This window comes from Physella acuta, unplaced genomic scaffold (assembly GCF_028476545.2).
Source record: "Physella acuta isolate Inbredline_101_S28 unplaced genomic scaffold, ASM2847654v3 ptg000562l, whole genome shotgun sequence".
Classification (NCBI taxonomy): domain Eukaryota; kingdom Metazoa; phylum Mollusca; class Gastropoda; family Physidae; genus Physella; species Physella acuta.
Genome location: NW_026732081.1, coordinates 2026223 through 2043119, shown reverse-complemented (window position 1 = coordinate 2043119; position 16897 = coordinate 2026223). Strand labels below are relative to the sequence as shown.

At 33.4% G+C, this 16897-nt stretch overlaps 2 protein-coding genes across 3 annotated transcripts; one reads left to right on the top strand and one right to left on the bottom strand.

Annotated features, from left to right (window-relative positions):
- The first annotated feature begins 2884 nt into the window (after nucleotides 1-2884).
- On the top strand, nucleotides 2885-5652 carry LOC131946529 (large ribosomal subunit protein eL27). 2 transcript variants are annotated; one of them, XM_059307354.1, is made up of 5 exons: nucleotides 2885-2988; nucleotides 4276-4358; nucleotides 4674-4843; nucleotides 5382-5492; nucleotides 5573-5652. In XM_059307354.1, exons 2-5 carry the CDS (start codon nucleotides 4278-4280, stop codon nucleotides 5619-5621), a joined length of 411 nt encoding a protein of 136 aa, XP_059163337.1. In that variant the 5' UTR covers nucleotides 2885-2988; nucleotides 4276-4277; the 3' UTR covers nucleotides 5622-5652. The 2 variants fall into 2 exon arrangements, with proteins under 2 accessions (XP_059163337.1, XP_059163336.1); XM_059307353.1 differs by having other exon boundaries at nucleotides 2977-3004.
- Nucleotides 5653-5758: 106 nt separating this feature from the next.
- LOC131946527 (golgin subfamily A member 6-like protein 26) lies at nucleotides 5759-16883 on the bottom strand. The gene is made up of 22 exons (XM_059307350.1): nucleotides 16542-16883; nucleotides 15134-15208; nucleotides 14790-14962; nucleotides 14583-14667; nucleotides 14333-14485; nucleotides 13958-14047; nucleotides 13554-13712; nucleotides 13205-13412; nucleotides 12831-12979; nucleotides 12641-12739; nucleotides 11858-11999; nucleotides 11419-11596; nucleotides 10940-11029; nucleotides 10717-10840; nucleotides 10419-10565; nucleotides 10191-10253; nucleotides 9872-10050; nucleotides 7735-7803; nucleotides 7495-7645; nucleotides 7303-7393; nucleotides 6197-6292; nucleotides 5759-6097 (listed from the first exon to the last, which is right to left on the bottom strand). The coding sequence occupies exons 1-22, from the start codon at nucleotides 16740-16742 to the stop codon at nucleotides 6006-6008; spliced, it is 2814 nt and encodes a 937-aa protein (XP_059163333.1). The 5' UTR covers nucleotides 16743-16883; the 3' UTR covers nucleotides 5759-6005.
- Nucleotides 16884-16897: the final 14 nt, after the last annotated feature.

Here is a 16897-nt window from a genome sequence, read left to right as displayed (position 1 = left end):
GCTCGTTCTGTATTTCTTTAGTTCTTGCAATTGCGAGTTAGGTGCTCTTAGACCACAGAATGCGAACCGCAATTTTGCGAAGGATTATCAATGTAACTTAGTAGGACTATATTTATAGATGCCCGCATGTTGTAAGGATTATTAGCTTATCAATTGTAAAATTACTATAGGAGATATGACTTGACTCAGTGGCGTAGCGAGGTCGGGTGTCACCCGGTGCGGCACTTAATGGTGTCACCCCCCCAGAGGCATATAGACCCTTCCCAGGGACAAACTTTCAAATTTTCGATTTGCACCCCCCCCCCTCAAACTTTCGATTTGCACCCCACCCCCCCTCGAGTTTTCGATTTGCACCCCCCCCCCCCTCAAACTTTCGATTTGCACCCCCCCCCCCTCGAGTTTTCGATTTGCACCCCCCCCCCCTCAAACTTTCGATTTGCACCCCCCCCCTCGAGTTTTTCTCTATATATTTTGCTATTTTTTGCCTTGGTGTCACCCCCCTAAATGGTGTCACCCGGTGCGGTCCGCACCCCCCGCCCCCCCCCCCCTCGCTACGCCCCTGACTTGACTTACTTATTGCACTTTACTCCTGGTGGACCCAGAATCTCAACCATTTTCGACCACTTTTTCCGGTCCCGGTTTGTTTTTCGCCGTCTACCAAGGCATCTTTGCCGGAGTTTCTTTAAAGCATCTGAAAAAAACAAAACAAAACAAAAACAAAACAGAAAAAAAAATACGATTTATATAGAAAATATACTTTAACCAGTGACCAACCTCCCCGGAAATGAAAAGAAACTGATCCCCGCGACTGCAATTTCTTCCAAACACTCCACATCGTGTGTCCCACCCAGCGTCTCTTCTTCCGTCTTATCTGAGCTGTCATAAGCCGAAGCTTTATGCTATTCACCGGGCCTGTCATCTTCATGTCATCTCATCCAAATGCGGGAGAGGGGTGGTATTTTCATGATAGTTGCATCAAATCAGAAAAGGAACAACCGCTTTCATCAACTATACCGGGGAAAAAACACCTCATCTTTCGAAAACTACAAACATAAAACAGCTAGGTCCGCAGTTACATGACCAATTATCTTGTATAATTGGCTACATTTTAATGTCTCGTCGCATGCATACAACTTCATTGTCTCAGCGCCCATTTTTCTCACAATGCTAATCCAATTTAATATCTTTACATTTGATGTTTACGTTACGCTGGTGATTATAGACCGTCAATCACATATCTCTACTTTCCTAAACCACTCCTTATTAGTGATTACACGTGCAAGATTTTAATTAAGGCGTCAGCCTCAAGTTTGCGTTGTCATGCAGACTATTATTTATAAGGCTTAGTTCTTATTGTACTTGTATTTTTAGATCAGCGTCAGCTAGGTAACATGATTCACCTCTTCAAATATAGTATGGAAGTCAATAAATGACGTCATACTCCTATAATAGTGGGGGGGTTCGTACTTTGTGACGATGTGTGATGAGCGGGAGGTGGGGTTCAGATAGTGAGACGGTTTATTTTTGCATTTAAAAAAAGAATGTTAGCTATTGAATTTTAGCCGTTATTTCGTGTTTCAGAAACAATGTTTGTAAGTTGTAATAAAATGGACGAGCTCAGTCAATATTTTTGAAAGAAATCAATGCTAAAAAAAACCATTGCAATTTTGAGGGGTGGGGTGGCCCGGGGTAAGGATGGGGGATTGTAGGCCGATGAAAGGCGTTATTATACATGTGGGGGAGGGGGTATGGATTTTCGTTATGATGTGTGACTATTTGTGCGAATATTTTCCCATAAGTACCCCAACTTAGTTAAACACAAATAAATAAATAAGGCTTATTGTGATGGGGGGGGGGGGTATACGTTGCTATATGAATCTATACGATGACTACTCCTATAACTAACACCAACTATAAACATGTGATGAGGACGGGAACACTCTTATTTTCCGACGACACTAAGTTAACGATACCAACAACTTCGATCGTAAAATAAAATTAACTTTATTATCAAATACAAATACTAAAAGAGCTAGAACTACATTACTAAAATATACAACACGTCCTTTTCCTACAATGGCTAACCCCCAACTGTCTTCACCCCTGCGTCCTACGTCATCAATAACATTGTCGCGTCACGCTCACGTCACACTCACGCCACAAATATTTTACTAAACACGCGCACATACTCTCGAACCAAATCGTCTACCGTCGTGTTTACACCGTCCTAAATAATCTCTACTAGTCTAGTCTAATTTTATGTCTACGCTATGACACTTATTAAGAAGGGGTTTTTTTTTCCGGAGCCTAACCACTTAACATGTCAAAGGAGAGCATACACAGGGCATCTTTCAAAACCAGTTATTGGGATTGTAAGTGAAAATACATGCTGTTCCTCTACGCCTCTGCTCCATAAAATAATAAATAAATCGGAGTTGGCCTTATTTCTCCGCAGAAGACCATCCCCATTTTATTATCTAATGTTTGTCAACCGATGTATCTGTTTTTGCTTCTACCTCGAAGCGTGGAGCGAGTAAAATTTTTCGTAAATTTCGTATTTTCGTAAAATAAATGGGCATAACACCTGCAATGTTCCGCTCGTGGTACTTAACAGGTCATAAAATATGAGATATAAATAAATGTAGGCTTCTAAATCGACAGTGTTTGTGGTTTGCTAAAAAAAAACTGATGCAGATTTTTTAGCACGATTTCGTAAAGCGAATAACTATCTTACAGAAGCTAGACACCTAATAGAAGAAAACTATGGATGTAGTCGAAATTTGTCCATGACATTCATACATTTTCACTTGTCAGTCAACTTATAATCGTTTTGAATATTCCTAAGCTGTGCACATAAAATTAAATTGGTTCTTTTTTTTCGTAGTGCAATTTGACAAGTCACACACATTCTTTTTATTTAAATTTGGCTTTGAAAACGTCTAAACATCTGACCAAGTAGGTCCTTTTCTATATCCGGTTTGTAGGCAGGTAATGTTTATTCTAAGTATGTAGTATATTTGTGTTTAAAATCTATTTCAATCCTTAATTAGATAAGTGAAATTAATTAATCGAAAGTGAATTTAGTAAAACTAAGCCATTTGTAAGGTGTTTTGTTTTCCAGATTCCACTTTTGACAGTTCTTTCCTAAAAAAATCCAATTTTATTGTACATAACATTTCTTTAGTTTTGTAAGGTCCCCTACAAATTTTGTAGGCCTAATGGTTGATTTATTATTGTATTCAGATCTACAATATTTTTAACGTTATCATTTGCTGTTTGCATTAAGACTCAAAACTTGTATAGATCAAGTATTCACACCAAACGCAACTGAAGTAATAAGAAATTTCATTTGAATTTGGGGGGGGGGGGGGGGGGAAGGAGGTTGAGCTGCAAAATAAAAGTTGTGCCCAGAATATTTTTTGTGAGCCAAAGTCCAGACCTTTAGATTTAGAGGCGTACGTTTGCAGCTCCAATTTTTTTTAGCTAAACCTTGTTTAGTGAGGTGTGTGAGTTTTAATTTTGGTAATTTAAGTCAAGTTGGTAATCTATCGTTTTGGGTACGTAAAATCGCCCGCGGCTATTTATGTACGAAAACGTTACCTCATTGTCAAGGCTTTAATAGAATTATATTGTCATATGTTTGTGTCCAATATTATAGATAAATGAATAATAAACCTAAATCAATGGCTAAATATATCGATATAGGCCAGAAATTAACTTTAAACAGCAGTGTCTGAGAGCAAGATTTGCTATATAAACAGCAGCCATTTGTAAAATAGAGTGGCTTCCCCCTGAATCTGGCGCTAAAAGCTTATGAAAATAAAACTTAGACAAGATGGCTGCTGTAGTAAATGAGCATGGTTGCATCTGTTGGAAACATCGCTAGTCTTCATTAATTACGGAAAAGTTTTAATTCAATTGTTTAAAAACAGGTACATAAATGAATCAAGGAAACATTTTTGAATTTTTTAAAACATAAATCCTCCTCAAAATGTGAAATAATTATTAAAATTTAAGGAGTCACCTGTTTTTCACATTACAAATCGCGGGCGATTTTACGTACCCAAAACGATAGATTACCGTCAAGTTGTCCAATATCAATATGTATGAAAATGCCCTGCCCACCCATTGCAAGGTACCTGATCTTACTATCCTGTTTCATAATGCCTCTACTTAATACAATAGTGTTGGGGGTGTGCAGGGAGATTCTTTTTACTATTTTATTGTATATACCTGTAGTTATTAGATTCTATTAGCCTACGTTTTTATTTCCAGACATGGGTAAATTTATGAAATCTGGAAAAGTGGTGTTGGTCCTTGGTGGACGATTTGCTGGGAGAAAAGCTGTTATTGTTAAGGTGAGTTGTTTTTTTTTAAACAAACCTTTAGGCCAGGGGTCTCCAAAATTTTCAGTCAGAGGGCCGCATTAACTATCAAATTTCAGTTTGGGGGCCAGTTTCTTCCAGGCATGTCTTTGATTTTTCTGGGCAAAGTTCTTCAGCCATCACCAACAAACGATTTTTCCTTGGACAAAAAGATCTCTGCGGGCCGGATGAGAGGACTTTGAGGGCCGCATCCGGCCCGCGGGCCGTAGTTTGGAGACCCCTGCTTTAGGCTAACCTGTTGCATGCACATTTTCTCAACATTCCTCACTTTTCCCCCTCTATTTTCAGAACTATGATGAGGGAACTACAGACAAGCCTTATGGTCATGCATTAGTTGCTGGTATTGACAGATATCCCAGGAAAGTAACAAGAAGCATGGGTAAAAAGAAACTTAAACAGAGATCTAAAGTCAAGTCTTTTGTGAAAGTTTACAACTTCAATCACCTTATGCCAACCAGGTTAGTTATTTAAAAGAAACTTGTTCTACTGAGACTTAAGGGTGTGATTTTTTATATACTTCCATTGTTGTTGAATTTTTTTTTTTTTTTTTTATTGTCATTTGAGACTAGGGAGTTTGGTTATAAAATAAAGGGCTTCTCTACCAGTATTAAAATTTGCTATCTTTTGGAATTTGTGTCTGTGCATCACATCACAACTATTAATAATTTTCCCATTATTTGGTCCAGAGGCATCCTAAAGTGTTTGTTAATTTAGATGTGCTTAATTTTTAGTTCTGTCAAGCTAACACAAATGCTTGTGCTCAATATAAGTTTACCTTCCATCTTTTTTAACTCAACCAATTTTTATTGTAATAACTAACTAAGGGTAAGGCTAGATCAGGAAAGGTTGTTTGTATACCATGGTGCGCAATTTAGGTTTCACTACTCAGTACACAATTTTCAATAAATTTGATGTAAATTTAACCTGAAGAATGCAGCTAATGCAATCCTTTCATTCTTCAAATTGCCAAATTAATAAACTTCATTTTTTTTGTAGATATTCAGTTGATATCAACTTTGAAAAGAATGTGGTCAACAAAGATGTCTTCAGAGATCCAGCTCTAAAAAGGAAAGCCAGGAGAGAAGTGAAAGCCAAATTTGAAGAGAGGTAATTATTTTTAATTTGTTTTCCTGGCATAGAGCTAGTTGTTGATTATATAATAAATACGATTTTTTTTGTATTTGCAGATACAAGACTGGTAAAAATAAATGGTTTTTCCAGAAATTGCGATTCTAATTGGTTCTCTGCATTAAATTATCTCATGCAATCCTGACTTTTCTCTTTTTTTTTTCAAAAACTGTTTTGTTTTTTATATTATGTAATACAGTGTACAATTATTATTAAGTCTTTAATTCCAACTAGAAGCAGCTTTTTAAATTCATTTATTCAGTGGAAACAAGTATAATATCACATGGTGTTGTGCTCAAAATGGTGCATAATCTGTGTAATATGATGAAAGTCTGTCTTGATGAAGTGATTATCTGACTTAATTTACACAGTGATAGTGGTGGTGAATTGTAAATTAAATTAGCACTCATGAAAGTTTATTTTGACAATGTTACAAAATGAATATGGTTCACACAGTCAGTGGTTGTAGTTATGTAATCAAGTTGATCAGTTCTAAAAGTCGTCACTGTCTTCTTCCTCATCAATAAAGGCATTTTTTACAACAGGTTTTGATTTCAATTTTGGGAGGACATCTTTTGTTTGGCCTGTTAACAGAAAATGTTCAGTAATTAACTAATAAGTAATCATACATTGGCTATTATTATTTGTATCTAGTTATCTATCATCATTGTAACTGATCTTACTTTTATTTCCACCTTTGCTGTCAAGATCAAAACTTTTGTTTTTGGTGTTTCTAATATCTTTTGCCAATCGTTGAGCTGAAAGGCTGTCTACTTCACCTAGTAGAAATAATGTGCTTTAATTGACATTAAAAAATGAATTCTTTTGTCTATGTGGGGTGCATGTCCTGCTGGTGATTTGATATAGGTTTGCCAGAGTCTCAAAATAGTGTAAGAAAACGTATTATTTTTAAAAATCCTGATATTCCATGAAAAGAATCAGTATGCCTTTTTCTAGGTCGGCCTACTGTAATAATAATTACACAACTGAACAAGGTCACAATATTAATAAACACTAATATATCTATGACAGACACTTTACACATAACAGCATACTATTACTAAAGATCCAAGTACAGCTCTCATTCATGGAGTAAAAGGCTCATTTATTGGGAGGGTCAATCACAACTTGTAACAGTGTAGATTATTTCCTGATTGTAATGTAAATACTTATACTACCATCAACTGACTGGAATAAGGACAATACAAAATTGAAAAAAATTCTATTCAGGAGATTTGCCGTAAACATCACCTTTCTCTGTATGCTGGAAATGAGGACACCCCAAAACAAACCCAGAGGTGTAGCGACATATTCAGGCGCCCGGGGCGGTCCATCAATTTTGCGCCCCCTCCCTCCCATTTCTATATACAATTATTCCTGTCCTCTGCAAAAAAGCACCCCTACCACAGTTGGAAATGTTTGTGACGCTTCTTACCATTTCGGTGCCTCAAAATTGATATAGAAAACAGTTAAAGCAATGTGTAAAACCTTGAAGTCGTTTTTTTTTTTCGAAACTTTGACTGTATAATTTAATACTTCAGCTTAAAACGAGCTTTTACATTAATTTTTCTCCCCTTTTTGGTGCCCCCTGAAGATCGGCGGCCGCCCCACCCGCCCTCCCCTAGCTACGCCATCGAACAAACCCAGATCTGTTGCCAGCTGGAGATAAGGTGCTTCTGCATTTCAACAGATCCTCTTAAAAATTTCAGTATAATATTGATCTCCCTTTTGGTCAACGTTAAAGCATAATTATGGCTAAGATAATATGAGGCTAATTAAAAATAATTACCTGACTTTGTTGCTGAAAAGGCATCTTGTAAATCTCTTTTGGGCATTTTGCTAATTTTAGCAAGTTGGAGTAGAAAGTCTTTGTTTTGGGCCTAAAATGTTCAAGGTGGGGTATTAGTATTTCAGCAGTTATCCTTTCTATTAAGCCATTCTAAACTTAATATTTCTATACTAACTTATGTGCTGTGCTTACCTCTAGCTCCTTTTTCAGCTCAGCTTCCAGTGAAGAGTTGATTTCAAGCTTATATTTTTCTAACTCTGTCATCATCTCTTCCTCAAGATCTTGCATAGCTTTTGCATGCTTTTGTTCTAAAAATGTCTGCATTAGTGCAAGACTTGCATACCTAAAAAAATAAACCATACATGTACAATTATCAAACAGCAAATATTAATGAATTAAATGTATTAATTTTACAATTTCATATGATCTTACCCTGCACCTCTTTTCTGTTTGACTGTATATTCTGCTTGGGCTTCTTCTTCTAGCTGAGTTTCAATATTTCTAAAGAAAAGGTGTTTAAAAAATAAGAATCACTATGATTTATATATAGTTTATACATAATTTTTGCTATTCTGTCAGCCTGGTACGCTTAAGGGAAAACACAAGGAAAATAAACAGAACAAAACTTCCCTCGACTGTTCCATCACATGAAAATTTTCAAAATGCATGTAGCGTTTCTTTTAGGCATCTCTTTTAGTAGGGGGGGTGGCTGAGCATTCCCCCCCCCCCCCCCAATAATGTCTGCCCCTTCCCAAGAAAATATATACTTTTACCAGTATCAGCCCTTAATCCACTGGATGTTTGATTGGCAAAAATAGGAAAAGGGTCGTGAATTAGTGTCTACCTTTAATCTGTATGATCTACAAATGTGATCAGTGTTTCATTCAGACTTTTCTCCCAGGGGTAAAAATATATTTTCTATACAAATTATATTTTGTTATTATAGTGGTGGTAGACTTCTTTTGTGACATTTCGTGACAAAAGCCAACACTATCAACCTAGCGCCCTTTATATCTCATATATCTTTCTTTATCTTTTTGAAATAGCATTACACATTGATTATAAATACTTAAAATAACTATCCTTATTAATGGTGCACAACCCCATGAATATCAAAGCACATACTAATAGCCTGGGTTGTTTTTTTTAGAACATGAATGGGGTGGGATGAAAGTGCAATATATATTATATACTGAAGCTATAGCCACCAGAGCCGGCGTTAGGGGGTGGCGAACGGGGCGGTCGCCATAGGCCCCGCGCTTGAAGGGGCCCCGCGCTTCAGCACTGTCATTGTTATCTGAATTAGTTCGTAAACTTAAAAAAATTGTTGCTGACTTCAATTGGGAAAAACTAAATGGTGGAATGCCGACGTTGTTGATTGTTATAACTGAGGCCACGGTTGATGTTGGTGAGTCCCACCTGAACTGGGACAGGCCGTAATTCGATACAAAAATAGTGTCACACCTACCCTTTGTGTAGGGTACGGTCGCCTGGCATTTGACCTGAGCTGACTGGAGATGGCGGTCGAGAATTAGCCCACGACGTAAAGAGATACCCTATTGTATACGGACCGATGAAGACGTCCTTTTAGTGAGCAGACGGGATGTCTATAGTAGACAGTTAGTGACCTGATGAACTCTAGTCCTGACTTTCTTGTTGTAGATGTCGTATAATGTCGTATATGTACAGTGTTTCTTCCAGACTTTTTTCTCCGGGGGGGAGGGGCACTTGAAATTTTCGGGGGGGGGGGGGTGCGGACACTGTTAAAAGTATATATTTTCTCTATAAATTATATAAATTTCGTTTTCGGGGGGGGGGGGGGCTACTCTATATGTAGGCCTACTTGTCTTGGTATAACAAAATTAACATTCAGTTGCGTGCAGAGGGGTGGGAGGAGGGCGACGAGGAGGGGGGGGCCTTAGGATCTATATCAGGCGGCATTAAACAGAGTGATTTATTATTATTTTTTGGAAGAAAGTTAAAACTGTTGTTATGTTGTGTCACCTTAAGGATTCACCCCTTCAATAATTAAGACAATAATGATTTTGGTTTTAAAATATTGTATGAATTCTAAACAAATTTTGAAGTCTATACTGTTTTGATACATCAGGCCGAGTTCGCTGTATTGTAAACTTTATTTTCCTAATTATTCGGCATGTGATTAAATTTTCTTAAGTGATTTGGTATGAAGTACATAACTGTTAAAAGTGATTTAATATCTTAGCAAAGGAAAAAAAAAACTACGAACATTGGGTTAATACATGGAAGAGATAAAAATCTGTTATTATAGTGGAAAGTTTGACATTAGCTTATAAACTCCAAAACATTTGTGTTATTATGTGTACATCACATTATATAGGCCTTTATACATATATATATATATATATATATATATATATATAAATATATATATATATATATATATATATATATATATATATATAATGGAAAGGCCCCGCGCGGATGGTTGGCCCTAGGCCCCGCGTATTCCTAACGCCGGCTCTGATAGCCACCCATCTAACACAGCAGCTGGGCTTCTCTGGTCAGGTAAAGGAATGATGGGACTTACTCTTCCAATTCTTGTTTTTTAGCACTCAGTTTCTCTTGTATCATTCTTTCCTGCTGCTTTCTTTTGCGATTAAGTTGTTCATTTAAGAGAGAAACTTGGTTGTTGTGTTGTTGGATGATCTGGTCTGTTAAGCTAGAAGGTGGGGCTTCACCTGCTGCAATGGTTCTCTCCATTTCCTCCTGAGTTAGTTATATATTTTTTTTAAGGACTCTAAATATACTATAAAAGGAAAATCAGCTTAATACTTAATATATTTTTTTTTAAAATGCCTGAATATTTCTTTGCTATAGATTTTGTCATATTTTTTTTTAGATTGTACCTGTAATTTCTTTAGAGTCTGATCTTGCTTTTCTAGGATTGCCTTCCTTCTTGCATCACCTATCTGATAAAGGTTAAATATTTTGTTTAATTACACTTTTACTTAAAATAATTACAGATTGAAATAACATATAATTTTGAACTCTAGAAAGTAGATTAAATGAATTTCAGGTTCCATTATTTAATTACAGTGTTTAAAGAGACACTGCATTGTTTGACCTTTTCTTACTTGAAGACGAGCTATAAGAAGTCCTAATTCTTCATCATGTACTTTAAGAGCTTCTTCTGTTTCCTTTGCTAGTTGTTTTCTTAGCTCAACCACAGCAGACTTTCTGGCATTTTCAAAGGCCTCTTCCTCTGCTGCTATTTCTTGTTCCTTTTCATATTTCATGCATTATTGAACACTTTTTGGCATGTATTATGTTTTTAAATTAATATTTAAAATACAGACTTGTAAAAAAAAAATGCACAGTTGTTTAAAATATAATACAAAATTCTTTTAAATCATTGTGAGTAATTTGGCCTACCAATTTAGTTGCCAGATTTTTTCTTTCTTTTACATCTGTTTCACTTTTATCTTGTTTAAGTTGTTCCTGCTGTTTTTTAAGCTCCTCAAGTTTTACTTTGCGTTGATTGAGTTTGATTTCTAGGCTGTTGTAAATAATGAAATAAGTACATACCATATGGGCTTATATAAAAACATTCTTTACACAGCTTTATTTTAAAGACATTTTAAAGAATTGGTCTTACCTTTTCTGTTGTCTCAGCCTGCTAAAGAGCATCTCATTTGACAAAGTTTTCATATTTCTTTCATGTTCTCTCAGTACCTTATTTTTGTCTCTGGTTGAAAATACATTTTAGTTGAAATGGTAAGGATAAAAATTAACATGCAACAAGGAGTTTTTGAGACAGGAAAATTTAGTCAGAGGTAATTTCATTTGAATCAAAAGGAGACTTAAATTAATATTGATATAAAAATCTAACAGGAGAACAGAATTTGCTCAATAATATTAAGACCTAATAATAAAATAAATATATATGTATATGTATATATATATATATATATATATATATATATATATATATATATATATATATATATATATATATATATATATATATATATATATATATATATATATATATACATGTATATATATATATGATATATATATAATTATACATATATATATATATATATATCGAGTCATCTATAAAACAGCCCGTACTCTTCATTTAAATCCATATTAGTAGCTAAAACTTTATTTAAAGCAGATATTTGTTCTTCATGCAACATCTCTTGTTCTTTTTCATTCTGGGCTTCATTTTCATCTGCCACATTAAGTCTTTGTTGAAGTTTTTCCTGAAGTCTAGCCAAAACAGCTTGTTTTTCTCTTTGCATCTTTGCTGAATAAAGCAAATACAGATTTTTTTTTTTGTACACTAAGTACTGAAGTAGGTAACTTAATCTTATATTTGTTCTTATAATTCTTTATCTTAAATGTACTTCCAAAGATTGATAACACATGAAATAAATTACCATGAAATTTATACCAATAATTAATTTAGAATAGCTTTTTTTTTTAAATTATAGAATTTCATTAATTTTGTTATAAAAAAAACAACAGTAAAATATGTTTGACTAAGTGAAACCAATTTAATATTTACCATTATATTCTGACATCTTAGCCTTGTGAAGTTTAATAATTTTTTCTGGATCAGCCTTATTCAGAAGAGCCAAGTTTTCCAGCCTTGGAATTATCTTCTCCAATTCTTTGCCCATGGTCTTCATTTCCTCTGTGTTAAGTGCCTGGATATAAATATGTTGATTCAAAATTTTTGTTTACAATTTTTAACACCTAAAATGTTAGTATACTGAAAGAAAAAATATGCCACATTTTTAGTCCCAAAGACAAAATTTAAAGAGAAAATTACTTATACTACTATTAAGGTTCCTTAAAGTTAAAAGATTTATTCTTATGAGGAAGTACCATGTATAAATACTAATAAAGCCTAATATCCATGTTATTTAAGTTTTTAAAAATGTATATACACCCAATACAATCTTGGTGGGAAAAAAATCTGTTATGAGCCTACAACAAAAACATATACATTTACAATTCACAATTATTACTGATGACATGATGGCAAATTGGTATTTTAAAAAGAATGAATTATAGAATTAATGTTTCAAGAAAAATGAGAACTAAAATACTTAAAGAAATGTATCTCAGTATTAATAAAAAATATAACTATTCAATTTCAAACATTAGAAAACAAACATGAACACACTTACTGAGATAGAAAGATATCCATTGGCCAGCAAACCTGAACTTACAATTAGCGAAAGAAAGAAATGTAATCTTACTATTAACAGCTGAAGACAGAACACAAGGAAATGATACTACTATGAAAGTTAAAAGACTGACAAACACAGAACAGATACCTTACCTGTTTAAGATTTTGTAGTTCCTGTACCTCATTTTGATCCAGTTCTAGAGATAATTTTTCTTGTTCCTTGTGATGCTTAGTCAACATGTTATGAAATTCCTAAAACATAATATGACAAAAGGTATTCATCTTTCCTTAATCTGTAATTATTAACATATTCTAGAAACATTATATTGAAAAATGTTTTTACCATTATAAAATCAGCTATACTTCTGTGTTTATCAGCACCTTTAAACAAAATAGCCTTTTCTCTTTCTTGGTTTTTTAACAGTTTATAGAAGCTATTAATTCTCAATTTGTGCAATTCTTCATATTTCACCAATTTTCTTTTTTCCAGCTCTGTAAGTAATTTTTAATTGAAAAGATTGTAAAAGATCCTTTTAAACTTTCTATTTAGATAAGCAATTCTGCTATTAAATTTTTAAGTAGTATAAAAGAACATTCAAATAACAGTAGGCCTAATACACAAGTTAGTATGTATGTCTATCATCTTTCATATTTAATAAATGCAAATTTCAAACACATTTTTTTTAAAAAACAAAATTAAAATAAATGGCACATTACCTTTATCATAATCATTTTTAATGGCATTAAGGTCCTTAGTATAATCAGAAATAATTTCTTTTCCTAGATTATCTTCTTTGTTAGTGAATGTAAATATAATCTTCTTTAGGGTATCAACCCATGAACTAATTAGTTTTTCTTTTTGTTTATCTTCTTCCTCCATATATTCAACATCTTTCCTTCTTTTTGCCAACCTTTGATCTAGTGCCTGATGATTAGTAAGCATAGACTCTCATTGAGTATTGTGTTTATGATGTTTTAAAATGTATGAAAGATATGCTGGAATATGTTTAAAAATACCTGCTATAATATTTAAACAATTTGTAGATGCTAATATATTATCTCTTACTCTTTTCTGACGGGCCAATTCAATGCCAATTTTTTCTTCCACAATAGACATATTGTTCATAAGCTTTTCAATTAACTCATCAATTTCTGCCTCAGTCATTCCCGAAGATTTCAAAAGATCCTGCCTTATATTATTCCTATACTCTCTTTGCAGCTTGCTCTAAACAGAATTATATAATGAAACAAGTGGGGCCAACTGGCAATTAAATATAAACTATAAATAAAGTTAGCATGTTGTTAAAAAATGTGTAATATAATTATGTATATATATATATATATATATATATATATATATATATATATATATATATATATATATATATATATATATATATATATATATATATATATATATTCCGTAAATCAAATAAAAATTTGTGAAACAAAACTTTTCTTTGGAAGTACCTGCTTATTATTATAAGTACTTTGTATCTTTTGCATCTCATTCTCTAATGTCTGGCTGTCCTTGCTCAGTTTTGGATCATTTCGAAGTTTCTAAACAAGAATAACATTTTCCTTACAATTATAAGTTTCTTGATTTCACAGAAACACTTATTTATTCAACACAGTGTATATTAAAAAAAACCTTGTTTAAGTCTTCAAAAAGGCCTAACATTAAATATAAATAATATTATTTTATTTTTATAGTTGTTAATAATGTGATCAAGTGTGGATATAGCATGAACATTCTAAAACTAAAAGACACAAACAAATTTTCTACTAAAATTTAAAAACAAAGTATATCCTATAAAACTGCTTTAAAAATGTTTATTTAAATACCTCCTCAGCTTCTTCTTTCTCTCTTTCTATCATTTTTGTCAAATCTTTCATAGATTCTTCAGTTTTCCGAGTAAAGTTAGATACAAAATTTGGTGAGACTCTTTTCTTTTCTTCTTTCTTTTTTAACAAACTTGCAATGGTTTTCAACATCAGCTTAAACAAGAAAGCATATATATTTTATATAAACTAAAAAATAAATAACAAAATTTTGAGGTATGTTGAAAAGTGAAAATTAATTTGAATTCATTACTGTATTTTTTTCTTCTTCCATTGATCTTTCCATTGAGATAATAACAGCCATGTCTTGATCAGCCATTTCTACCTCTGTGGCAGAACTAAGAAAACAAACAAAATTACTTTTAAAAACAAAAGTTAATTATTTTAAAAATAATATAAATAACTTTAGTTTGGCTTATTGCTATGTCCACCTTGGATATTGCCAAAAAATGCAGCCTACCTGCTTGTTTGTAGCATTACTTCTACCATGCCACGAGACATAGCAGGATCAATTTCTTCAGCATTTACTTCATCTGTTTCATGGTCTTTTAAACTTGAAGAAGTTTTCTTCCTCCAGAATCTACTAACTTTAAATGTTTTTTTTCCTTTAGACTTTATTTGTTTCTCTTCATTCTGAAAATAAAAAGTATTTTTCAATGGAAATATTTAAGTCTGACTATTATTTATCTTACAATTTCAATAAACAACTAGATTCTATAGGCATATTTTAACCAACATAAAATTTCACTTTTATAAAATTAATAACTTATATTTTTATTAGATAAATTTTAAGTCATTAAGTACCCAGACATGTGCTTTGTTGACGATTATAAGATCAGATTTTCCTTTATTGTCGAGAAGTTTTTCTTCATCTTGTTGCTGTAGTGTAAATGTAAAGTTTAATTATTAATTAAAATCTTATTTTGCCTAGCATAATCACATCTCAAATCACACTGCAATGCAATAAACAACATAGTATCCAAATATAAAATAATATTCTAAATTTGGCGCTTATAAAAAGGTGGACACATTATTACAGTGTTTTTGCTTACTATAAGCCTACATATATATGTAAAAAATACAGACATTTCAAACTTATCTTTCTTCTAAGAAAAAATCTATCACATCAGCTTTTATTGTTCTGATGTAGTATTCCTACAATAACCTTGACACTGACCCTATCCCATTAATTTAGTTGTATTTGAAACTATTAGAGTATGGTGGTTGTGAGGGGTTGCCAACTTAAACAGAAAACTACAATTAATCAGCTTGTTTCCCTTTCAAACCTGTTGGTCTATGGGGCAAGTGAAGTAGAGTTCACTTGTTTCTGTGACCTCGGCATATGAAGAGATAGTGTGGTCAGCACTATGCCCAGCCACCTTTACTTTCCCTAATGTGAGTTAGGTACCCATCAGAGTTGGGTGGACTCTACTGACTTGAACCCGGATTCGAACTCGAGACTTACGGGTTAGCAGTCCAGCTCTCTACCGCTAGACCACTTCATCCCACACAATAAATCAGCTTAAACAACGAAAAGGAATCAAGAAGCCAAAAAAGGTTGTTCTCAGTCATGACTTTACAAACTCTTCGAAACTCAAACTTCACTTAGAAATGAATCATTTTGACTACACTGAAAATGATTTTGACTTTTTACATCACCATGAAACAGGAAGATTTCAACAAGTGTGCATAGGTTTGGTTCTCATGGTGGTTCATGGGGCAGATGAAATAGAGTCCAGCTGTTTATAATTATATGACCTCTTTAAAGGAAAGTATAGTGTGATCAACATTATGGACTCAGGAGCTTCAAACGGATTCAAGTCCAGGAATCGAACTCACAATTTAATGTTACCAATCCTACGCTCTTCCATACGACCACTAAAAAGTTGCCATTTTTGGAAAAACATTACAGTATGGTAAATATCTGTAGGTGAGATAAATAAAAATCTAATTGAATTTCTTTTTTTTTTTTTGGGGGGGGGGGGTTGCTGGTAACTTGAACAATATAATATATAGGCCTAGTATTATTATTATTATTAGCAGGACTAATTTATTACTGATGATTATTTTTTATGCTTCTGGTAGGCCACTACGTCATTATGTTTATTTTGTTATAAATAATTTTAAATACATATAGGCCCTATTTATCAAAATAATGATTAAATAATCATAATTTATGGCCATAGGTCATATAAGGCATTATAAGGCATACCCTTTTTTTATCCAGCGCAGTTAAGCATGGCTTAGCGAGAACAGCTACTAAAAGAGCACCAAGGAATAATCCAAGAAAAAATGCACCAGCTATCCATCCTTCATGGACAGTAAAGTTATCTTGTTCTTTTTCAAATGTAATAGGTAGGCAAAAAGTGTTACTGCTGGTATAATTTGAGCAGGATGGTACTAATAATGCCATACTTTGAATATTTAAAATGCGTTTCCAATCAACATAAGGTTGCTTAGTGCACTAAAGTCAATTTTTTATACAACGTCGTTTGAATGAGCCCACTTCCTGCACTTAATCTGCCATATTTGTTGTGCTTGGAAGTTGTTTACACTCCAAGGCGTAAC